This window comes from Gymnoscopelus microlampas (genome assembly GCF_963454915.1).
Source record: "Gymnoscopelus microlampas genome assembly, chromosome: 14".
NCBI lineage: Eukaryota > Metazoa > Chordata > Actinopteri > Myctophiformes > Myctophidae > Gymnoscopelus > Gymnoscopelus microlampas.
This window is the reverse complement of record NC_139951.1, coordinates 36,970,063-36,996,567: the sequence shown is the minus strand read 5'-3', so window position 1 is coordinate 36,996,567 and position 26,505 is coordinate 36,970,063. Positions and strand designations below refer to the sequence as shown.

General features: G+C 40.8%; 2 protein-coding genes across 6 annotated transcripts in view; one reads left to right on the top strand and one right to left on the bottom strand.

Moving 5' to 3' along the window:
• The window catches only part of polr3a (polymerase (RNA) III (DNA directed) polypeptide A), a 380,370-nt gene that overhangs the window by 258,976 nt on the left and 94,889 nt on the right, over positions 1–26,505 (top strand). The gene's annotated exons all lie outside the window — the stretch shown is intronic.
• pald1a (phosphatase domain containing paladin 1a) overlaps positions 22,002–26,505 on the bottom strand; it is a 118,306-nt gene continuing 113,802 nt past the window's right edge. For all 5 annotated transcript variants that reach the window (XM_084079455.1, XM_084079458.1, XM_084079457.1 and 2 more), the window contains exon 20: positions 22,002–22,930. In XM_084079455.1, coding sequence (XP_083935581.1) covers positions 22,781–22,930 — 150 coding nt within the window. In that variant the 3' untranslated portion in view covers positions 22,002–22,780. The remainder of the gene's footprint in view (positions 22,931–26,505) is intronic.

Here is a 26,505-nt window from a genome sequence, read left to right as displayed (position 1 = left end):
CCGTGGCCGTAGGTTAAGTACTTTATATTTGAACGTTTATGTAGATGTACGGGTTGTATGGATGGAGACATTTTAAAAGCCAGGAACAAGTAGCGACATGACGCTTGTGTTGTGACAGACGAGCGTCATGTGAACCATGGCTACTACTGTCTGAGCCCAGGGCAGGCATACCTTCTCCTCATTGGCCAGGGGGGGAAAGTAACTAAAGTATGGATACATTTACTCAATTTGCCTACTTGAGTATAATTTTGAAGTACTTTTACGTACATCTGGGGTACCTCAAAATTGTACTAGGTACTGTACTTGAGTAAATGTACTTAGTTAGTCCTACTTTCCACCACTGCTACAGTAGGAAAGCTTAGCTATGCATACAGGCTATTACTTATAGCCTTGTGAATGTCTGAAAACTCAAAACTTGGACGCATTCCAGACACAATAAATATTGAATATGGATCATAATATATACATTTTGATGTAGCCTATACTGTAATTCAGTGCAAGTTTGCAGTTTGTTCAAGATGGGATGTGTTAGGCTAATGTGGAATGTGAAAAGCACCTTATTAAATTATGAATTTTGTAATTGAGGAATGAACAGCTTCTATTTATATATTTATTTAAGTGAACCAACAAAGCCCCATGATAGGAATCTCGTGAATCCTGCAGATGTCACTGTGTATGCATACATATATTCCATTTGTAGAAAAAAATGGGGAACGAACACACGGTCACCAAAGTGTCTTTTAAGAGCTTGGAAGGTGTGAAAACTATCTTCAGTAGATATTATTTCAGCAGCCAAGTCGGAATGACAGCCTGTGTGAATCGTTGCCTACAACCAGGCAAGCTTTATTTGAGCTTGGCTGTAGTCTAGTCCAGTGGTTCTCAAACTTCTTCATGTCAAGGACCCCCAAATTGACACTTATTTAGCCCACGGACCCCCATCTGAAAAGATATGCCAGGGACCCCCATATAAGAAAAGCTTTTACGACTCTAGCAGGGATTTTCAACCATTTTAATTTCAAGGACCCCCGGTTTTACATGCATTAGGCTACGGACCCCCATTTAATGACATTTATATCTCTGGGACCCTGCACTTATATTGTAAAATCGATGTTAATTTAACTCTGAGAGTGTACAAATGCAACCAAATGGACCCGTTAGGGTCCATTTGGTTGCATTTGTACACTCTCAAGAGTTACAGACCCATAAGGGTCCATTTGGTTCCTAACTATCCATCATTTAGCTGGGGACCCCCTGCAACTTCCTCAAGGACCCCTGGGGGTCCCCGGACCTCACTTTGAGAACCACTGGTCTAGTCGATCAAACGAACGCTGTGATTCAGACATGATGACCATGCACACACACAGACCTGGAATCTCTCTTAAAAGTTGAAAAGGTTTTGACTTTGTCTGCTTAAGAAGAAAAGATGTCTAGACAATGGGGGTCCAGGATTCCTTGAGGGGGGTTCCAAATGGACCCGTACAGGCATTTGCATGCTTTTCAGAGTTATGGGGAGTCCTTGAAATTAAAAGGTTTGAGAACCAATGAGTCTCTAGACCAGTGGTGGAAAAAGTACTCACATTTGTTACTTAAGTAAAAGTGTCAATACTGCGATGTAGAAGTCCTCTTTTACAAGTAAAAGTCCGGAATTCAAATGTAAAAGTACAAACGTACTGGTATCAAAATGTACTTAAAGTACAAAAAGTAAAAGTACTCATTATGCAGAATGTCCCATTTCAAGTTTTCAAATGTATTAAAATCTTTTGAAAATAGCAGGTCTACAAGCTCACAATGCGTCGCATCACGACACATTGTGAGCTTGTAGATCGGCTATTTTCAAATAGCCGAAGTCCTATACTATATGGGGCCAAAGTGGTTAATGTATGTTTGTTTTAACAATCAAAATCTACAAAGTAAATTTTCAAATAATTGTAGTGGAATAAAAGTACAATATTTGCCTCTGAGGTGTAATGGAGTAGAAGTAAAAGTTCTGGAAATTGGAAACATTGGAAACAGTAGTCCAGTAGTAAAAATACCTCAAAATTGTACTTAAGTACAGTACTTGAGTAGATGTACTTAGTTACTTTACACCACTGCCAAAGGGTCTCTAGACTGACATTTTTGTATCCACACACACATTTCCTTCAAACAGTTCCCCCTGTGTGTGTGTGTGTGTGTGTGTGTGTGTGTGTGTGTGTGTGTGTGTGTGTGTGTGTGTGTGTGTGTGTGTGTGTGTGTGTGTGTGTGTGTGTGTGTGTGTGTGTGTGTGTGTGTGTCTGGGCTCAGACACAGAGGACCTCCCCCATCGCCCATGCTCTCAGTCTGCTGTCTGAAGGATAATAATGATCTCCATGCTCCTCTAGGATGGTCAGCGTATAGAGAGGCAGGTGTGGGTTTTTATGCATTCATCCCCCCAGGGCATCATGCAGCAACAGGGAAGACTTGACTGCCATCCAAGGTTCTGCATTAACTCATCAAGACCGGGGAAGAATCTGTCATTTTTTAGTTATCTTTGGCTATTCAAAAATAGCAGATATACAAGCTCATAGTGCGGCACCTATGAGCTTGTAGATCTGCTATGTTTAGAAAATTGTGCAAATCTTTGAATATATATATATATATATATATATATATATATATATTTTTTTTTTTTTTTTTAAGGCAAACACTTTGTAACTCAAATCTTTGCTTTTGGGGATTCTACAAATGTCTTCGAACTCCTACAGTTTTTTGAAAAACGTATGTTTCTATATCAATGGTTCTTCAACTTTTTCATGTCAAGGACCCCCAAAATGATATGTATTTGGCCATCGACCCCCATCTCAAAATATGTTGTTCCAGGGACCCCCAGAAGCAAAGATTTGAGTAAAAAATAATCGCTTTTAAAAATATTTAAATTCAAATATTTGCAAAATGTTCAAGATTTTTCAAAAATAGCAGATCTACAAGCTCATAGCGCGGCACTCGGTGCCGCGCTATGAGCTTGTAGATCTGCTATTTTTGAATAGCCAAAGTATAAAATAATGGTTTAAGTGGTTACACAGATGCGTTCCTGGTCTGAATGGGTTAATAAGCAATGGAAACTAACCACAGCATTAAGAGATGAAAACCATTAACTGCCTTGTAAGAAGTTTTATGCACTTTTTTCCGTCCACGGCGTAAAGACCATGAGAGGCTTTTTCATTTTGTAGTATGTCCAAAAAGGCCTGGGTGACATTCCACAATACAGCATAGTATTCAATTAGATGCCTTGTTTTTTCCCCTTCTAAAATGAATAGCCGCAGTCACAGGCTGTGGTTTAGGTCCACACACACACACACACACACTGACACACCAGAACAATTTTCTTCTGTTGCATGCTGCATGCAAAGCAGTGGTGGAAACAGTACTCAAATGTTTACTTAAGTAAAAGTGTCAATACTGCAACTGCAATGTAGAAATACTCTGTTACAAGTTTTAAGTCCGGAATTTCAAAATTTACTTGAGTAAAAATGCAGAAGTAATTGGCATCAAAATGTACTTAAAGTACCAAAAGTAAAAGTAGGCTACTCATTATGCAGAATGTCCCATTTCGAGTTTTCAAATGTATTCAAATCTTTTGAAAATAGCAGATCTACAAGCTCACAATGCGTCGCTTCGCAACGCATTGTGAGCTTGTAGATTGTCTATTTTCAAATAGCCAAAATGTATATAGGGCTGAAGTGGTTAATGTATGTTTTGTAATATTAATCAAAACTAGTAACTAAAGTTTTCAAATAAATGTTGTGGAGTAAAAGTTAAATCATTGGATCCATGTAGTGGAGTAGAAGTAAAAGTATTGGAAATTGGAAACACTCAAGTGAAGTACAAATACCTCAAAATTGTACTTAAGTACAATACCTAAGTAAAATGTACTTTGTCACTTTCCACCACTAGTACTTTGCCCTGTGTTTACCTTATGTGCTTGCACATACTGTAATGTAAATACATTTTGGAGTTAGCTGGTTTCTGCCCGACATCAGAGATATCAATTTTTTACCCATCATTTCCCTGTACACCAGCAGTCAGCAGCCACTGGAGTAGGCTACTGTAGAGTGGTGCATGGTGTTTACTTGCAGAAACACATTGCCCTCTCACTTGTATTTTGGTGTTTTCACTGTTTGTTTTAGTAGCTCAAAAACGTCTGTTTTACCAAAACAAACAATGAAAACACCAAAATACAGCAAGAGGGCAGTGTGTTTCTGCAGGTAAACACCACCACACTGCTCCAGTGGCCGATGACTGCTGGTACTATAGAGGGAAACGATTGTTTAAAAATATTGGCTAAGTAACTAAAAAATCTCCATTAATTCAAGGCTTCATGGTGTGTGTGTAATTGATAGAAATTAAGTAACTTTTTGGGTGAACTACTCTTTAAGTGGTTAATGCACTGCAGCCATAATCAAATCTAATCCAGCCTCTTCTGTCGACAGATCACTGGTAAAACGAGAGCATGGTGTTGTGCTATGGAAATGTGCACTCAAACCACCCACACACACACACCCACACCCACACACACACACACACACACACACACACACACACAGGCACACAAAAGCAAGAGGCAAGGCGAGATCATTGAGTTCACAAACAGGGTGCAACAGTTAATCGAGCATAGATTGTACCGATTACAAAAATAGAATAAATACATTTATCATTTAATAAAATAATCAATTAATAGTCGCTCCCTATTTTGGGCATGTCATTAGCGAAAAAAGCCACCCTACTGCATAAGCTCACAACGCATCTCATTGCACGCTGCATTGTGAGCTTGTAGATCGGCTACTTTCACTATTTTTGCACGAAACCATTGTGCAATCGACACACACACACACACACACACACACACACACACACACACACACACACACACACACACACACACACACAATGAAGAGATGGATACAATATATCCCGGGGTACTTTGATCATATCATTACATTCCACTCTGCAGTATCTCTGTTGATTTTTTTTTTTTTTACAAGAAAACAAAGTTTCTTCTTGAGGCCTCAAGCAGGATGATTGTAATACAGCCTGTATGATATACAGCCTGTATCACTTTCCCAATGTTCAACAACAAGCCCATGAGAGTGGGAGACTCCTAACCAAGCAAAGCCCTCCAGCGGAGTTCCAACAAAGAGCAGAAGATAGTAAAGATACCTTTATTGATCCCGCGGGGGGAATTCACAATATCCTGACGGCCCACCAGTAGCCAACCTCAACCTGTGGCCATGGCCCACAAGTTGAGAAGAACCACGGCTCTATGCCATGCTGTGGTGGGTGCTGTAATGGGCTCTAGTCATAGCCTGGGACCAGACGAATCTGCGGGTGCAAAAAAGAATTGCACTCTGCGATTTGGGTCTGGCACAAGCCCCCAGAACTATGGTAGAACATTGAAGTGGCCAAGCCTGGTGGTCAAATCAGAGAATGCACTTAAATGCTACTGCGCATGCGTCTCCCCTTTTGTGCGCATGCTCACGACGCGTCACGACGCATGGAGCGATTCCATTGGTTCATATTGGTTCCTATGCTTACTTCCGGGTGCTTCAAAACGCCACTGAGCACATTCATTGAAATGATAGCTGGGGGCGGGGCAATCTGACCTCTAGTTATATTATACAGTACCTCTATGGTCTGGCACCGCTCCATAGAGAATCCATTTCCTGCTCCAGAAGACGTGGGTGACCAATCAGGGCCCAGTATTCGAATATGGGAGACTGTAATTGGTAGTTGGTTGTAGGTCTAACCAATTGCGTCGAGGGCCATTGTTTTGATCCCGCCCCTTGGGAAAAAAAACTTCCTCATGGAAGCACCAGACTCAAATCCACGCAGTGATATAGTCTGGCTACGCGAGGCTACTCATGCCAGCATGCTGATAAACTATGCTACTTTTCATCTCCCATATAAGAGGTATGCATTTCTTGTAACAATAGTATTGCTGTGGTAAAACAATCTCAGAGTACTTCTTCTTCCACTGCTGCAAGTTAGGGAAAGAAGGCGGATCCTATTCCTCGCCAAGTTACAAGCCAGTGATGTGAAGAAGTTGTTGGTGTGGCCTCTGGTTCCATGTGGATCATGGAACAGTGGTGGAAAAAGTACTCAATTCTTTTACTTAAGTAAAAGTATCAATACTGCAATGTAGAAATATACTCTGAAAGTCCGGAATTCAAAAATGACTTGAGTAAAAGTATAAAAGTATTGGCATCAACATTTTACTTAAAGTACCAAAAGTAAAAGTACTCACGGTGCAGAATGTCCCATTTCAAGTTTTCAAGTGTATTCAAATCTTTTGAAAATAGCAGATCTACGAGCTCACAATGCGTCGCATTGTGAGCTTGTAGATCGGCTATTTTCAAATGGCCGAAATGTACTGTATATAGGGCTGAAGTGGTTAATGTATGTTTTGCAATAATACTCAAAATCTACAAAGTAACTAGTAACTAAAGTTTTCAAATAATTGAAGTGGAGTAAAAGTACAATATTTGCCTCTGAAATGTAGTGGAATAGAAGTAAAAGAATTGGAAATTGAAAATACTCAAGTAAAGTACAAATACCTCAAAGTTATACTTAAGTACAGTACTTCAGTAAATGCACTTAGTTACTTTAGACCAGTGGTTCTCAACCTGTGGTACGCGTACCACCGGTGGTACTTGAGCCCCCCCCTGGTGGTACGCGGAAGAATCTTCCCAAAAATGAAAAAAGTGGGGGGGAAATGAAAAAAAAAATATATATATATATATGAAAACATAATAAAACTATCGAAATACTACTTTGAATGGAAATAACATTACCATAATATCACTCAAATTTAATTTAAAAAAGGTTTTGTTGAACACTTTGTCAGCGTGGGAACAGCGCATTTCCTGGCTGTTACTTTGAATGCGCCGGTACTGGTAGCCACGATCAAAACAAACACGGTGAAGGGCAGGGGTGAAAGTGGGCCGGCACGGTCCGGAACGGCGTTCCGGTAAAAGATTCGGTGGCGGAACGCCGTTCCGTTAAGAAAAAGTCAAACGGGACGACGGGACACTCTCACAGATCCGTGATTTCCCCCCACTGTTTGTCTGACTTTTTTTTTTCTCCCCCCGTTCCGCATAAACAGCTGCTTTCGCGTGAAGTTAAGTAGTTTCAACTAGGCTACCTGGGTACTTCTACTTCCAGTAGTATGATTTCAAAATAAAACGTGTGTTGAATTGTAACATTACAAGGATAGAGTTTTAAAAAACCTCTTATTCTGAAATGCACATCGTTTTGAAAGGAAACCAGATTTATTTTCTGGAGGCCACTTGACAGCTTTCTGCTCACGGAACACAGCTCCACTTGACTAACGTGCATCGTCAAAATGTCAATAACACGGACGTGGGTCATGGGACATTATGGAATATAAAGACTTTGTGGCAAAAGTTCATATTTACAACCATGATCTCTGAAACCAAGACAATGTGGGGCTATGGAACAAAAGTGTGTTTTCTTTCATCTTTTCAGAAGGTGAGTAATTCATCTTATCTAATGCTGACAGTGGTGGAAAGTAACTAAGTACATGTACTCAAATACTGTACTTGAGTATAATTTTAAGGTAATTTTACTTGACTGGAGTATTTCCAATTTGCAATATTTTTATTTCTATTCCAATACATCTCAGAGGCAAATATTATACTTTTACTCCACCTCAATTATTTGAAAACTTTAGTTACTACTAGTAACTTTGTGGATTTTAATTATTATGACAAAACATACATAAACCGCTTCAGCCCCATTTAAACTTTGGCTTTTTGAAAATGTACTTGGTATTGTACAGTATGGTCAAGTTGGACATGAGTTAATAGCGTCACAATCATTTTTAACCACTTAGCTTTGGCTATTCAAAAATAGCAGGCACCGCGCTATGAGCTTGTAGATCTGCTATTTTTGGAAAAACCTTGAAAAAGTGTTGCATATCTTTGAATATATATATATTTTTAAAGCGAAAATGAACTGATATCTTTGCTTCTGGGGGTCCCTGGCACAAAACATTTTCAAATGGGGGTCCACGGCCGAATGTTTATCAATTTAGGGGTCCTTGGCATGATAAAGGTTGAAAACCACTGCCCTAAATCCATCCTAAACCCGCCCAAAAAGCATGAATAACCGCTAATAACCGCCCAAAAAATCGCGCGCGCTGCGCGCGCGCAAAATATCGCACGCGCGCTTCGCGCGCGCACGATGCCAAAAGTGCAAGCGCGCGTGCACGTTTGGCGGTAATGGTACTTGGAATGACAGATAAAATCTGAGGTGGTACTTGTTGTAAAAAGGTTGAGAACCACTGCTTTAGACCACTGGATGGAAGGATTGAGTGGGACTGAGAGGTTCACAACGAACTCTGTGACATGATGAGTCACCATGACTTTCACCTTTTGACATGATCGTTGTTGTCGGGCAGAAACCTCTTATCTCCATATTTAAACTTTGTATGTTTTTTCGTAAAATTAACGCCCTATACTTGATCATTACTATACAGCGTCACACAAAGCATCTTTTGGGCTTGTAGATCTGCTACTTTTGCTACTGAAAAGTAAACAGTTTTGGACACATGAGGTTTCCACCTGACAGAGATGTGAAGGTAGAAGGCCTGTGATCTCAAGTTGTTCTTTTTTTCCTGCAATGATCAAGGTGTTTCATCGTCACGTGCAACACAGCTGGTAGCAACCATTATAACTATGGCAGCAACACTGCAAGCTGTGAAATCCCTGTACTCTGTAGTCACCAGTTTCACCTTTTGACATTATAATGACTAAAACACAATAAAACTAAATGTCCTAAACATGAGAACACTGACAATCTTTTAGATATTTTTAAATTAGGAATGTAATTGTTCTTATTTTTTGAGGTAGACGTAAATGTTCATTTTTGTATGTGTTATGTTTGTATTTCATCGGGCCCGATTCACTAAGCTGGTCGTAAATATCAGTGTAAATACGGGTGTAAATAAAATGTCTAAAGGAGGGTGTATTTCCTCTATGCAAAATCCGACGATGCGATTGACAAAGGGGTGTGTGAATCCCTGATATGTGCGGATCACAGTTGTTCCTCATTTTTGCCTAAAGGTCAGAGGCGTGTTCATATGGAAAATTCTTTGCATTGCTCCACGCCCCCATTTAAGACCAAAAAGCTGTTTACACTCAAAATATGGGTGTAAACAGCTTAGTGAATCGGGCCCAATTGTTTAGGGACTGACTGTGGATGGAAATGAGCTTCTAGCTAAAACCAGCTTTGTTTACATATAAATCATGTTCAGATGATTAATTTCCCGATCATGTATTGAACGTTCATATAATGTGCATTGTCCCTCTCCAAATAAACAAGTAAAGTTAAAGTATTGTGTGATCAAGTTATTCTTTTTTCCCCCTGCAATGTTCATGGTGTTTTATTGTCAAGTGCAATACAGCTGGGGAAATTCTTGTACTGAACGTCCTCAGACAGTGTGGATAATGGCGTGGTTTCCCTGTGCAATCTGAATGGATTGCATGTCACTAGTAGGCGTGCAGTTTGACAATGAAAGCAACTCACTTCAAAGGCTATAGGTGCACTCAAACACAAAGGGCTTATTAGGGTCAAACCGGGAGCAGATTCTTGACGACACCATCAACAAAAGGAACCATTCGCAGTCCGCACGACAATAAAGTTCAACCTTGAACCTCAAACTGCTACTTTTCAGGATAAAAATACAAAAAGTAGCAGATCTACAAGCTCGAAACGCGTCGCTTCGCGCCTACACCAAACTAGGGGCAAACACTGTTCAGGTGGTCTGCCATCAGAATAGCCACACCAGGGGCCCCTGGGCAGGGCCGTGTTTATGCACAGGCAATGTAGGCACATGCCTATGTCTTGTCGGGGGGGGGGGGGGGGAAATGCCCCCAAAAAAAATATATATATATATTTTTTACGTTTTTTTTTTTTTACTTTTTTTAAAATTAAATAACATAAGCCTAACATAACCCTAACCCTAACCCTAAAACCGAAATAAAGTAACAAAGAAACGCCCAAAAACGGCCACAATCCGCGAAATAACCGCAAAATTTCGCGCACATGGCGCGCACATGCACGCGCGCGGGCCCGAAAACTGTCCGTTGCCTAGGTCGCATTTTGACATTAACACGGCCCTGCCCCTGGGTCTGGGTGCCAAAGGCGCACCGTTGTTTCGATCCGCACCAAACTTGGCACAAATAGAGCTCAGGGTTTTTCAAAGTGGGCGTTGGGGACCCCCAGGGCAAGGGGTCACTTAGGACTAGTCCTAAGGCCTAATGAAAGTCTATGTGGGGGTCCTTGACATGGTAAAGTATGCACCCCCTCTTACAGTCGCTCGTACAGCGGTGTGTGCATTGAAAACATCAAACTTAGCCGGACCACGGCAAGCGAGGGCTACAGTGGATGGATTTACCTAAATCATTATAATTCAGTGGTTCTCAACCCATTTAGACTGGGAACGCATCTGAGTGTCATTTTTAGATTTCTTTAATTCAAAAATAGCAGATCTACAAGCTCTTAGCGCGGCAGTGCCGCGCTTTGAGTTTGTATATCTGCTATTTTAATCTAAAATAAATGACACAAATGCAAAGGGGTCCATGGATGCCTAGAGTTCCTTGAATGGGCTCCAGGGGAGTCCCCAGCAAAATGTGTTAATACAGCATAAAAATCTGTTTAACCACTTTAAGCCTAGATACTGTAATAGCAGATCTACACGTTCACAAAGCGGCATCATTCGGCGCATTGTGAGCTAGATCGGCTATTTTCAAAATATATTGAAAATAAATGTGACTATTTTGGAATATTTTAACAACTCAAATCTTGTTAAAATTCCCCCTGGCACAAAATATTTTCTGATGGGTTTCCGTGGGCCACAAACACATTCGATTTGGGCTTTCCCTCCTTGACATGAAAAAAAGGTTTGAGAAGCACTGTTATAATTGATCAAAATCCCTGAGGAAGGGGTTTGGGGAAGGAGGCGGCACACTCCAAGCCTCAGACAGAGGGGTCGGTAACACTGCCTTCATCCATACAAGGAGGAATCAAAGAGAAGTGCGGGGCTAAGGGGGGGACGGGGAGGGGAGAGCCCAGGCACCCTGCCTCCTCTCCTGAGTACCTCTCTCTCATCTCCAGAGGGAAGCTTTTCACATGAAGTTCATTACATCCCCTTCTAGCCGCTTACCTCTCTTCAATGCAGCCCTTTGTCTCTGCGGTAATCTCGGGATCCCTCAGAACTGCTAGCTTGAGTTACACATTGGAGTGTATCTCAATGAGTCTGGAAGGCATTTCAAAGGCGAGGGTAAGAAGGGGGGGTGGGGTGGGTGGGGGGGGGCACCATATCATCCAACCATGGTCTTCATGTCCTGGGCTTATCTTGACCCCGGAGTCAAGTTGGCCACATATTGCAACTGAAGAGCCCCCACACGCCCCCTTCCCCCTCCTACCACCACCATCCCCCCATATCCCTCAATGTTGTTTTTACAGATTCCTCTGAGCTGATCAGAGTTAAAAGCCTCAGTTATACTTAGTTCCATGGCCGGAGTCGCGCTACCAGTAAAATAGCAGATCTACAAGCTCACCACGCGTCACATTCGTGACGCGTGGTGAGCTTGTAGATCTGCTATTTACTGATCAGAGTTAAAAGCCTTAGTTATACTTAGTTCCATGCCTGGAGTCGCGCTCAGTAAAATAGCAGATCTACAAGCTCCCCACGCGTCACATTTGTGACGTGTGGTGAGCTTGTAGATCTGCTATTTACTGATCAGAGTTAAAAGCCTCAGTTATAATTGTATATCTGCTATTTTACGGCGCACAACACCAGCATGCAAACCAAGTATAACTAGAAAAAGTGCTCCTCGGAGCACAGGTCTCCGCCAGGTCAGGTACGTTATTGTGGCCTCCTGGTGGCACTATAATAGGCCAATGTGAAAAGGGTGCCCGTTTATTCTTACGTCTTTCACGGCAATCGGACACTGCATTCATGATTTGAGGCATTTTGTTCCAAAAATGTGTTTTGCAAAATTAGACCTGCCGGTGGCGCTATAACAGGCCAATGTGAAAAGGAGGGCATTTCTTCCTCAGCCTAGTGGGAATGGACACACACACGGAAACACGGACGGACGGATGGACAGGGGGTAAAACAAACTCTCGCCATACCTTTCGGCCTGGCGGAGACAAAAATCAAGCTTTTAAGCCTGATTTATATGTTGCATGCATGCCGAAAATAGACGATTTTAGCCAAGCTTGTAGATCGTCTGTTTTCGCAGTAGTACAATGGAGCATAAATTATAGACGTGAGAATGATTCAGAGATGATTCTCTGCACGTTTACATCATGAGGTATTCTTCCGCCTACACAAACGTCATGTCCTAGTATGAGCGAATAGGGGAAGGGAATCAACGCCACGCGGTGCCTTTGTTTGACCCGGCACAAACTCGGATGTGTCTCAAAGAATATGATTATTGGCAGAATCACGGAGAGCTTAGAATATTTGGTGGTCCCGTTTACATTTTTCACAAGATCAGTGGTTGTTGCAATGACCTGCACTACCCTACTTCACCATATGTTGCGCTATGCCGAAATAAACCCATACAATGTAATAACGTGTACGTTCCCTAGTGCAATTCCAATGGTGAAAGCTTAGCCGTAGATTACGACTCTCGTAGATGTATTTTATCGATTCTGACACTTTCAATCTACGAGAGTCGTAGAGACCAACCCCCCATTTCCCACTGGATTGTCAGCTCCAAAGCCCGTAGTTCTCCAAACATGTTCAAATGCAAAATATAAGGTGCTTACCCCAATTGTGCCCCAAATGTTAACTCATTCTATGGTGCAGTAGTACAAAGTAATACTCCATATTTTTCCGTCTGTGGCCGATTCTGTCGGAAATTCCCAATGGGCGGTAGTGACGAAGCACCTCCGGAATTACACTCAATGTAAATAGGAAAAAAGACAGACGGGATTAAATCACTTATTTATCTAAAAATATGGATTATTACTTTGCACTACTACACCGTAGAGTGAGTTAACATTTGGGGCACAAGGGTAAGCACCTTATATTTTGCATTTGTACATGTTTGGAGAACTACGGGCTTTGGAGCTGACAAGTTGGCCTTCATCAGGTGCTGAAGGCCAACTGTGGCCGCTGCATCGAGCGACGGACATTTTTGACCAGGACCAAAACACTTCAAACTGTCATTTAAAAAAACTCAAACCACTTGGGGTTCATTTACAATAATCCTAGGATAGACCGCGGCGTAGTGATAAAATCCCTTACAACTTCCGCACTCCTTAGATAAGCCCTGCTCTGCACTTATAAGACGGGAAATGATCTGGGATATCAGCCTTTCAAAGCAGGGACCCGGCCGAAGCCATCGGAAGCTTCACTGTGATGTGCCGGCCAGTACCTTTCAGGAGGCCATGATAATCCCCTCATAGTCATCCATTCTTGAAAGGAGTTGACCATCTCTTCTTTTTTTTCTTTTTCATTTAGGCTTTACTTCTCAAACATCAAAAGCCATTGCAAGATTTGTCTTTTGATCTGCGTAAGCTCTTTATTACTGTATATGGACCATGTTTCAAGTCATACAATGCTTCATCTATGTTCTGTTTAAAGTCTGCCATCCCAACGTTGATAACCCCGGCCACGACTTTGGATGTCGGCCAGTGGTGGAAGAAAGTACTCAGATTCGTTTTTTTTTTTACTTAAGTAAAAGTAACAATACCACAATATACAAATACTGTTACAAGTAAAAGGCCTGTGTTAAAAATTTGACTTGAGTAAAAGTATACATTACCAAAGTTAAAGTACCTGTACTAAAATGTTTTAAAATATTGTCAAACCTTGAAAAAAAATAGCCAATCTACAAGCGTTGCATAGCGACACGTTGTGAGCTTGTAGATCTGCTATTTTTGAATAGCCTAAGTATAAAATAGAGCTTAAGTGGTTGATGTTTTGTAATATAATAATTTAAATCTGCAAAGTAACTATTAAACTAAAGTATTCAAATAATTGTAGTGGATTAAAAAGTACACTGTTTGCCTCTGAGAAGAAGTGGAACAGAAGCATAAAGTATATTAAAAACAAAAAGGAAATACTCAGAGCATTTGAGTACATGTACTTAGCTACTTTTCCGCCCCTGATGTTGGCATTGGCACCAGGCAGAGAGAGAGAGTGGGCCGGATGTATGAGTGGAAGCTTAGCCATGCGTTTCTGGAGCGAAGATGATGCCAGGATAACGAGGAAGGAAGGAGGAAGAAGAGGGAGGAAGAGACAATTATTTGGCCGCCTGTTATCCCTTTAAGACCTGAGGCCCCATTCTACAAAATGTCTTCTAAATCCTAACAGTTTTTTTTTGTTGAAGAAAAGACATTTAAAAAAAAAAAACGAGAAAAAAAGTTGCTATATCAGTGGTGCTTAAACCTTTTCATGTCAAGGACCACCCAAAGTGATATGTATTTGGGCCACGGAATATTTTAATCCAGGGACCCCCCCCCCCCAAGCAAAGATTTTGAGATACAAATGTTCCCTTTAAAAATATATATATTCAAAGATGTGTACACATTTTCAAGATGTTTCCAAAAATTGCAGATATACAAGCTCATAGCACGGCACTCGGTGCCGTGCTATGAGCTTGTATATCTGCAATTTTTTTAATAGCCAAAGAAATAAAATAAAATTAAAATATACTGAAAGATTTGCACAAAATGTCACCATTTAAAAAAAATAGCAGATCTACAAGCTTGTATATCGGCTATTTTTTTTGAATAGCCAAAGAAATAAAAAAAATGACACAGATGCTTTCCCGGTCTTAAAGGGCTATCAGAGGGAGAAACCCGAGTGAGGCAGTGCACCTCAGCCATGCTCACAATGTGTGTGTGGTCAGAAAGCCCCTTCCTTTAGCAAAGCCGCTACACCCAGAGAAATATTAGAAATATGAGCTACTTTACTTCTAGGGGCTGTAGCCAAGGCCAGAGCGTACGTACGCAGATGCTAACCACTTGAACCCTGCAGCAGCATCCGTTTACTCTGGAGAAAACATTCACAGAAAAATAGCAGATCTAAAAGCTCACAACGCATCGCAAGCTTGTAGATCGGTTATTTATTTGGGCGATGAGGATTTGGTGTAGAGTGGTGGGGGGGAAAAAAGCGGTCCAAGTACAGAGCCAACTCAGGTCGGTCTTGCTATAAGTCTAAAGCTCCGTAAGTTACCCGGGACTTATGCACAAGAGACCATATTTGTTCTTTTAAATATTTTTTGGGCTTTTATATACACAGTGGGAATAGACAGGAAACAGGGAGAGAAGAGCTGGGGAGTGACATGCGGCAAAGGTCGTCAGGGATCGGGATTTGAACCCACAACACGCCGCATTAGAGCCTATGTGGTATGCACCTGGACTGCTATAAGGCAGCGGGCGCCCCCGAGAGAAACCGTATTTCTACCGCAATATCTCCCATCTTGGCCCATGGGGGAGATGTTGCGCTTATGAGCTACAGGCAGCACTACTTGTCAATCAGTAGGTGTCCTGGCCCCAGTGGGTCTCAAAAATAGTGGGGTCCAGGGATTCTCAAGGTTCCTTGAGGGGGTTCTAAATTGACCCTTGCAAGTCTGTACTGTAACTCTGACAGCATACAAATGGAACCAAATGGACCCGTATTTGCATGCTGCCAGAGTCATGGGAGGTCCTTGAAATGCAAAAGTTTGAGAACCACCGTGACCTATACCCCGGTGGTTCTCAAACTTTTTCATGTCAAGGACCCCCAAAATGATATGTATTTGGCCGCGGACCCCCATCTCGAAATATTTTTTTCCAGGGACCCCGAGAAACAAAGATTTAAGTTACAAATGTTCGCTTTATATATATATATATATAAATATATATTTTCAAAGATTTGCACAAATCTTCACGATTCTTCGCTCATAGCGCGGCACAGAGTGCCGTGCTATGAGCTTGTATATCTATTTTTGAATAGTATAAAAGTATAAAATATGGATAAAGGGGTTAAAATGATTGTGACGCTTTATTTACTAATTTTGCTGGGGACCCCCTGGGGGTCCCCAGACTCCACTTTGAGAACCACTGTGACCTACCCGACACAAGGGTCTGAATGTCTCAATAGAAGAGTATGGAGATCCACCTCCAACCACTGTATACTATGTGCTAGTTATAGTGTATTAACATACTCTACCATAAAGATTGGTTAAAACACTGTTTTATTCATTAAAATAAGTTACAGATTGAAGATTTTAAGTCTTATTTGCATGATTTATTCAACCCTGAAAACAGAAAAATAAAAAAATGGCACAGAGGCTGTTGAATACAAAAAGGTAATGCCTAGTAGGCTATATCTGAAAAGAACCATTTAAAAAGAAAAAAGAAAGAAAGAAAGAAAGAAAGAAAACATTAACAGCACTACCATATTGACGTGATGTCCTGAATGGAATCATTGCTAGCGTGTCTGTACATGCACTTTTGATTACGTTACTTCCTCCAGTACATACTGAAGATTTGTCTAAATGAAAAAGAAGATATTGAAGTATTAAGGTTGTGACATCATGCGGCGGAACTGCTGTTACATTTCCATCATGCTACTTCAGAACGAAAATGTGTTCGGCAGCCAAATTGGTTCAACTGGTGAAAGAGGAAGTGAGGCGACATTACATAAACTCCTGTTTTAACCATTAAGACCTGTGTCATTTTAGATGTCTTTGGCTATTCAAAAATAGCAGATATACAAGCTCATAGCGTGGCACCGAGTGGCGCGCTACGAACTCGTAAATCTGCTATTTTTGATTTTTGCAAATCTTTGAATATATATATATTTTTAACGCAAACATTTGTAACTCAAATCTTTGCTTCCGGGGGGTCCCTGGAACAAAATATTTTCGCTTTTTTAAGTTTTGGACATACATGTTTTCCTGCCCGACAGTGACGACGACAACACGGTTCAGCACTGAAAAGAAAATGACGCACGCCTCCCTCGCCGGCTGTCACTGAAGGGCAATGCCTTCATAACTTATATTGTCCTCAAACCCTGACTCATACGCAAGTGCAACATTTTCCCCATTCCATAAATGTCACCAGCAAGAACCACACAGTATATAAAGTCACGGACCAGCTAAATACCAGTTGCATTTTTACCACTCTGGAAGTTAACCCATTAAAACCTGAGGCCCATTCTTAAAATGTCTTAGGGTACGGTCACACCGAAATATGGTTGCCCGCTGATAAACTTCATGTCGTGCATTTTTTTGCAGCCAGTAAACGCAAGGTGTGCGCGACACGCAGAAAGATGCGCAAGACCAACAAACCACGCGATTCTCCGGCCCATAAGTAAAATAAACTAACGTTTTCATGTCAAAGACCCTAAAAATGACATGTATTTGGCCACGGACCGGACCCCCCTCCCCCCATCTCAAAATATGTTCTTCCAGGGACCCCCAAGAAGCAAATATTTGAGTTAGTGTTCAAAGATTTGCACAATTGTTTTCACGATTTTTCAAAAGATAGCATATCTACAAGCTTGTAGCGCATCGCTACGACCTTATAGATATGCTATTTTTGAAAAGCCAAAGTATAAAATAACGGCTACAGCTAAAATAAAAAAAATGACACAGATGCGTTCCCGGTCTTAATGGGTTAAATTAACACTCCACATTTTTACTGTGTGTGGACACCGAGGGCCTGTAATTATCCATCATCAATTCATACCGACGCAATAGTTTCGTTCCAAGTTACAGTGAGTTATTTTGCTCGGCTCTGCTTTTTTCCGACCGTACATTTTACAGTCCTTATACAGACAGTATAATTGGGAGTCTCTGTCCTGTTGCTGTGCTGCTGCCCAGGGCCTGATGATGTCAAAGAATTACTAACCCTTACTGTACAACCACATTCTATCTGAGGACTCCTCAACCCCGGGCTGAATCCACTTTATTCACATAGTTCAAGCTACACATTATTTTGCATATTTACTGCTTAGTTAAAGGTAGGGTGAAAAAGTGATATTTTTTGGTTAAAACAAAAAGTTCCAGTTCCAAATTTGTCAGCTCATTTCTTTATGTCGTCCCTTCCAATTTCACTTGTTTAATCTGTATCCTGTCTGAGTTCTCTATCCTGATTGGATAAAATTGGTATCCTGACCTGAAAATGCATTTATTAAATGAGTACTATCACAATATAGAGCTATTTAACACTTATTTTAACCAAATAAAATCACTTACCCTACCTTTAACATGGGAGTGTCTTTATTTTTATTTTAACCACTTGAACTGCATTATCCATCCATATTCTGGAAGGATAATTTCATTGCATTTCTTTAGAACATTAAACAATATAAATGAGAAAAAGACAAAGGATATAAAAGGGGGAAAAAATATTAAAAACTGCGCCAAAGTTATTTGTTAACATCATCCTTAAATCATATTCCATGTTTGAAAAAGGACTTGGAAGAAGTTTTGTGAAAACATATCATGGGGGGAGAGGGCGGGGCATTTGTCCAAAATAGCAGGGGGGGGGGGGGGGGGTGGCGGGCGGTCCAAGTACAGAGACTCAGTCCAGTGGTTATGTTTTGAATGGTAATTAACAGAGGTGGGGACTTGGACTCGAGACTCGAGACTCGACTTGACTTGAAGTCCCGATTTTGATGACTTGAGACTTGCTTGACCAAATCAAAAATAGACTTGGACTTGCTTGGGACTTGAATGCCAAAGACTTGAGACTTGACTTGACTTGAACACTAAAGACTTGAGACTTGACTTGACTTGAGCCCTCGTGACTTGAAAATTCAAGTCTTTTCAAGTCACCTTCAAGTCACTTTCAAGTCACTTAAGCAAGCCAAAAATGTTTAAAAAAGTGAGCATCAACTATAATGTTATTAGTCAGAAATCCTGGCCGTCAGTGACACCTAGTGTAGTGTTGCCAAAGCTGCTTATTTACCCTAACCTTTGGACAAAATTTGGTTTGTTTTTGGCTTGTTTTTGGAAGTCGGTTCGCTTGTTTCTCTCCCGATACTTGGCAACACTGGCCCACATGTTGCACGTTACCAAACAAACAACTCACCGGCTTCACTCCTGCCGTCGCTGCTGGAACTGAAGCCAGGTGGAATAAAATGTCAACTCCAGCAGTTATAGCTTTCGGTTTTAAAGATAGACAAGACGAGAAAAGCAGTATGCAAGGCAAGACCTATACTTCACATTAACATTACTGCGTGCTAAGTGCAAACTATAACCAGTGGTGGAAAGTAACTAAGTACATTTATTCAAGTACTTTACTTAAGTACAATTTTGACTTATTTTTTACTTTACTGAAGTATTTGCAATTTTCAGTACTTTTACTTCTACATTATTTAGCAGACGCTTTTATCCAAAGCGACTTACAGTAAGTGCATTCAACATAGGTAGGGAACGAAATTACTAATCACCAGAAGTCTTAAGTGCATTTTCTGCAAAAACAAGCAACCAAGAGTATACCTAGCGCTAAGGTAAAAGTGCAATATATCAGCTACCTACTTCTACTCAACTACATATGAGAGGCAGATATTAGCCTACTTTTACTCCACTACAATTATTTGAAAATGTTAGGTACCAATTACTTTGTAGATTTTGGTTATTAATACAAAACATACATTGACCACTTCAGCGCTATATACATTTCCTCTTCTACCCCGGATTTGAACGCGGTTTCCAGTGCAAGTGCTGAAATTTCACCATCGTGATAATAGAGCCTGCCTGCTTGATCAGAGGATACACTGAATTTGTGTCAGATCCTGTGTCTAGGTGAGACATGGCCTTTGACATTATCTAAATGTCTCAATAGAAGAGCAGGGAGACAAAATACAACCACCCTGATTGTATAGGTTATATTGTAGTAACATACTCTACCATACAGATTGTACAAAATTACATTATATTCATTAAAAAGGGCCCTTTTAAACCCTGTCCTCAAGGAGGATATTAAAAGTACAGTATCTGCGTTCTGTTGGCCTGGAAGAACCCATGTTTTAAAACAAATGCAAATTGTGAAAAATGCTCATGATTTATGTAAATCTTTACATATCTTGAATTAACATTTTGACTTGTTTGGGACTCGAAACAAAAGGTTAGGACTTGTTTGGGACTCGAAACAAAAGGTTAGGACTTGTTTGGGACTTGAAACAAAAGGTTAGGACTTGTGTGGGACTCGAACCAAAATGCTAAGGACTTGTGTGGGACTCGAAACAAAAAGCTGAGGACTTGGACTTGACTTGGGACTTGGCTGTGTTGACTTGGACTTGACTCGGGACTTGAGAGCAAAGACTTGAGACTCGACTTGGACTTGCAACATAGGGACTTGGTCCCACCTCTGGTAATTAATCCGATGTATGACTTTCAGATTCCTACCACCAAATTCAAATTACAAATTACATTAGGCTACTTTTTTTTCAAAGCTTATAAAACGACAAGGATATTAAAACAAACATAAAGTAGCAATACCCAGTGGAATACACTTAAATAAAGCAGGTATCGTAACGGGACAAGACAGGCGGAAATGTACGTGATCTTCACACAAAAGCCATTGAACAGTGGCTACTCACACATTTACATTTCAAAGACCTCCATAACTCTGAGAGTGGTGGAACCAAATGGAACCCTTCGTTCCATTTACACACACTCTCAGAGTTACAGTATTGTAAGGGTCCATTTGGAACCCCCTCAATGATCCCTGAGGGTCTCCCGGGACCCCACTTCGAGAACCACTGCCATAGATGATGAATTTCATCTCAGTTACAGTATCTCCCTTTTTCTGTTTACCATTCAGGGGTATTGAAGGGCATTCTAAAGGGAAATTTCGCATATTTTGAACATCGTTCTGTGGTGAGATCGTATACTGTACTGTATATAGTGTGTGTGGGGGGCGGGGTGGGGCGGGGGATACCCTATGTCTTCAGTATTTCTCCCACAAAAATGCGTAAGTGTACGTCGCCGAGGAAGCGAAGCATGTTTGCAGAACAATTCCTTATTTCGCAGGATAAATACACAGCAGACATATGGTATTTTTTCCCCACACTATATCGTCTCCGTTGGATGGAAACCTCATTATGTCCAAAACTAGTACATTTTAGCATTCAAATTCAAAAGTACCAAACGTGCAAGCTTGTATATCTACTACTTTTGATGCTTTTGTGTGACACTATGTAGAATGATCAAGTAGGGCGCTAATTTAGGGAAAAAGAAAAAAAAAGAAAAAAGAAAAAAATATGGATACGAGCGGTTTCTTGTCCGACAGCAACCATATATAAATATATGATCTCCTCAGGATGGGATTCAGGTTCAAAATTGGAGTTCCCTTCAACATGGCAGCAAACACATTTAAGAATGACTCAACAGCAATTGCATGTCAACTGTGCAGCAATTGTTGGCAGCCACTTTAAGAAACAAAAGGACGGGAGTTAAGAAAAAAATAACAGGGGACACAAAGCAAGCAATTCCAAAATACTGACAATTGTTGGCTCTGACAGAGACGGACAAACTGGTGTTTACTTTTAACTGTCATAATAACGTCTGTCTGTACTGTATATCTGGTCGTACAGTACGAGACGCTTCAAGTCGTGGCCTAACATTGACCTTTAAGAATGTGAAAACATTGTGTAGAGTGAGACGGCTGCATTGTAACTTTGTTGTACAGTTTTCTGAACAAACGTATGTTTCTATATCAGTGGTTCTCAAACCTTTTCATATCAAGGACCCAAAAATGATATGTTTTAGGCCGCGGACGCCCATCTCAAAATATTTTGTTCCAGGGACCCCCAGAAGCAAAGATTTGAGTTACAAATGTTCGCTTTAAAAATATATATATTCAAAAATGTTCACACATTTTCACGATTTTTCAAAAATAGCAGATCTACAAGCTCGTAGTGCGAGACTCGGTGCCGCGCTATGAGCTTGTAGATCTGCTATTTTTGATTAGCCAAAGTGTAAAATTATGCTTTTTAGCTCAAATCAAAAAGTGACACAGATGCGTTCCAGGTCTTAATGGGTTATGTGAATTTGACATTATTTGTCTGGTAAAGCGGCGACATAAATATTAGTTTCACTGACCTTCTACGTTATTATATGCTGTTAAATTTTTTTTTTTATTAAAAGGGATCCCCTTGCAACATCATGTCAAAACCGGGCTAAAACCTACAGAATACCGACAATAAAATAAAACAAATTAAAACGGTTAAAATTGGGAGTAAGTTTGAGAAAACTAAAAAAGAAAAACAGCAAAGAGAACAAAAAAAAAGTAGCGTCAAAAACAATGTGACATCTTGACACACACAACGCAGGCACGAATATACAAAGCATAACATTATTAGTACGTTTGTGTTGTTTTCAAAAGAAGAACCGGACCGCACAGCAACATCCTCCGAGTTCATTTTATCCACCTGTGACTCCGAGAGCGTGTAAACGCAACCAAAACGGACCCTCTGCGGAGTCTGCGCGCTCTCGGAGCTACATTAACCACTTAAACCCCAGCATCCGTTTGCGGTCGCGTCGTGAGCTTGTCGACTGGTCTATTTTCTAGCGAAAACTTATCTCCACAATAACAGAAAACAGAAAATACACTAGCATAGACCCCTGAGGGACTCCGCTCAACCATAACCGGGGGTGTTTTAAGTGGTTAAACATTGGAGGAGGATCTTACTGTGTAAAAAAAAAAAAAAAAAAGTTTTGGCAAAGTTCACAGTGATCCTTTTCTCTGGTCTTTTTTTTTCCGTCTCGTCTTTTTTCTTCATCTCTCAGATGAACTCTCCGCGGAAGGGAAGCGATCGGACGCTCTGCTGCTGCCAGCGGCAGCGCAGGCGAGCCAGCGGCAGGTCCCTGGGGTTGTCGAACTCGGAGAAAAACAGCTGGTTGAGGATGTCATAAACCCCGGCTCTGGCGGCCACCTAAGAACCACCAGAAAGAAAGCAGAAAAGAAAGAAAGAAACACAGGAAATGTTAATGGACAGAAAGGCAACAACGAAAAGCACCAGTCCTGTGCGTCCTCTGTGTGGATCAGTCCCTATGTGACCAAAACAACTGTGTGTTACCGACACTGAACCCACCGCACACCGCAGAAAGCCCTGAGTGTTCACTTAACTCTTTTGGAGTTTAACCCATTAAGACCTACAAATGTCTTCTAAATCCTAACAGTTTTCTGAAACACTCATGTTGCTATAATATCAGTGGTTCTCAAACTTTTTCTATGTCAAGGACCCCCAAAATTATATGCACAAGGATGTACTTGGACCCTCATCTCAAATTATGTAGTTCCAGGGATCCTCAGAAGCAAAGATTTGAGTTACAAATATATATATATATTTTCAATGATTTGGACAACTTTTCACAATTTTTCAAAAATAGCAGATCTACAATTACTCAATATCTGCTATTTTTGAATAGCCAAAGTATAAATATTTTTTTTAAGTGGTTACACAGATGTGTTCCCGGTCTTAATGGGTTAAGTGGAGGAGGATTTTACTGGGTGGAAAAACTACAATGACGTAAAATCCTAATGTGTTTTTCTTTCTTTCTGAGAAGTCAATTATATATGGTTGCTTGCCGGGCAGAAACCACGTATCCATATTTTTACTTTTTGTGTTTCTTCGTAAATGAATGTCCTACTTGATCATTACCACAGCGCCACACAAAAGCATCAAAACATTTCAGACATACAAGCTTGATATTTTTTTATATTGAACCGACAGAGACAATATCTATTTTTACCACATTTTCAGGCCTGTTTAGTTGTCATGCCATCTCATTCCTCCACCACATACGTCTGTGTTGCCACTGCAGTTATAATTTACCCTAGCAGATATACAAGCTCACAGCGCGGTGAGCTTGTAGATCTGCTATTTTTAGAAAAATCATGAAGATTTGTGCAAACATTTGTAACACAAATCCTTGCTTCTGGAGATTGAACTAATGTCTTCTAAATCCTAACAGTTTTCTTTTTTAAACTTATGTTGCTATATATCAGTGGTTCTCAAACCTTTTCATGTCAACGACCACCCAAAATGATATGTATTTGGCCGCGGACCCCCATCTCAAAACATAAATTTGCTCCCCCCCCCCAGAAGCAAAGATTTGAGTTGAAAATGTTCTCTTTAAAAATATTTATATATATTCAAACTAAAGATTTGCAAAAATGATCAAAATGTTTCATTGTACAAGCTCATAGCTCAGCACTCTGTGCCGCGCTATGAGCTTGTATATCTGCTATTTTTGAATAGCCAAAGAAATCTAAAAATGACACAGGTGCCGCCCCGGCCCTGTAGGAGTGCATTGCAGTGACAGTGATTGCCCTCCCTGCCTGCCTGGCTTCCCTCCTCCGAACACGGACCGGCTGTGTTCACATAGAGGCTCGGCCAAAACAGGATGAACTGCGGTGGATTCGAACCACTAAACATGTTTCGGGAAACTCTTGCTATCGGGTTTCTATAGTTCTTCCCAGTCCCAAGGGGGTCAAAGAGAGAATTAAATCTATGCTTCCAATGCTTTTTTTTTCTCTCCTAAGCGCTGCATAGAATAATCATTTTAACAAATCAACATACTGTACATCAAAAGGGAATCTATCCACTAAAGAGCATTGAATCTAATGTTACACACAGACACACACACACACACACACACACACACACACACACACACACAGAGACAGACACACACAATATATATACATATACTGTACACACACACACACACACACACACACACACACACACACACACACACACACACACACACACACACACACACACACAGAGACAGACACACACAATATATATACATATACTGTACACACACACACACACACACACACACACACACACACACACACACACACACACACACACACACACACACACACACACACACACACACACACACACACACACACACACACACACACACACACACACACACACACACACACACAATAGTATAGGTTTATAAGAAAGCCGATGCAACTGGTAGTGTTTACATAAAGCGGTGCCGAGATGCTGTGGCCATGTATTCACTGCTTTAGCCCCGGGTCTGAGTCATTACTGTATGATTACTGTATGAGCCAGGGTGAAAAGTTGGATGATTTGTCTGGAGAATTTCCTCAGAGAGAGAATGAGAGAGAGAGAGAGAGAGAGAGAGAGAGAGAGAGAGAGAGAGAGGGAGAGAGTGCAGTGTTGGTGAAACACTTTACTAGGTCAAGCTGACTCATGGCCATGTTCATGTCCGGGAAAAAAAAGAGAAAGAACGAGAAAAAAAGAAGAGTGATGGGAAACGCCATGGACGACCATAAAGACATGTTTGGCCGTAGAGGCAGGACAATACACTGGACACACCACAAAAACACTGATTAAACACCACGTTAAAACTGCCACAGCTTGTCCAGTTTACTCGGCCGGCTGTTTTACAACAGCGGTTCTCAAACGTTTTTAATTTCAAAGACCCCCCACCATAACTCTGAGAGTATACCAATTTGGTTCCATTTGTACACTGGGGGGGCCCGGACCCCCACTTTGAGAACCACTGGTTTACAAGCCACCCTCTCTCCTCAGCACTCAGCTAAAGGTTGGAACCTAAACCGCTACATAATGCTCAGAGAGTTTAAATCACTCTCATCTCTGCCTAAAAAATGGAAGTCAAATAAATCCACCGCAGAACGTATAAGCCTCATCTCCTTCAGGAGGTTAGCGGAAATATTCAGACGAGAAGTGGAAAAGAAGCAGAGATGTTTCTTTTTTACTTCAGGGGGTAAAACCAGTGGTGGGAAAAAGTACTCAAATGTTTTACTAAAAGTAAAAGTATCAATACTGCAAGGACTCAAGCACAAAGCAGCAGCATTCTGAATGAACTGCAGTCGCCCGATCGATGTTGTAGGTAGGTGGACCTGTAAATACACTGTTACAGTAGTCACAGATGAATGGCATGGACAAGGTTTTCTCACATCCGAGCTCAATGAAAGGCAAACAGAAACCTTTTTTATCTGTGAGGACAAACTGTGAGTCAGACAGACAGACAGACAGACAGACAGACAGACAGACAGAAAGACAGAACACAACAGGATGTTGGAAACATCACAATAGCCGTGCTGGCCCTCTAATGCACTTAATGGTGATGATGACCCTTGAGCCAAAGTAAAATAACTGAAAATTGGAAATACTCAAGTTTAAAAAAAAAACTACAATAACGTAAAATCCTAATGTGTTATATCATTGCTGTCGGGCAGAAACCTCATCTCCAAATTTTTACTGTTTTTTCCCCGTAAATTTGCACAAAGTAAAATAACCGAAAATTGGAAATACTCCAGGAAAGTAAAAATACCTCAAAATTGTACTTAAGTACAGTACTTGAGTAAATGTACTTAGTTACTTTACACCACTGGGTACAACAGGATATTATGTAGGAAGACATACTTTGCATTATACCCTTTTGCTTATACCCCTCATGAAAATGTTTAAACATGTATGAATATTTTGTC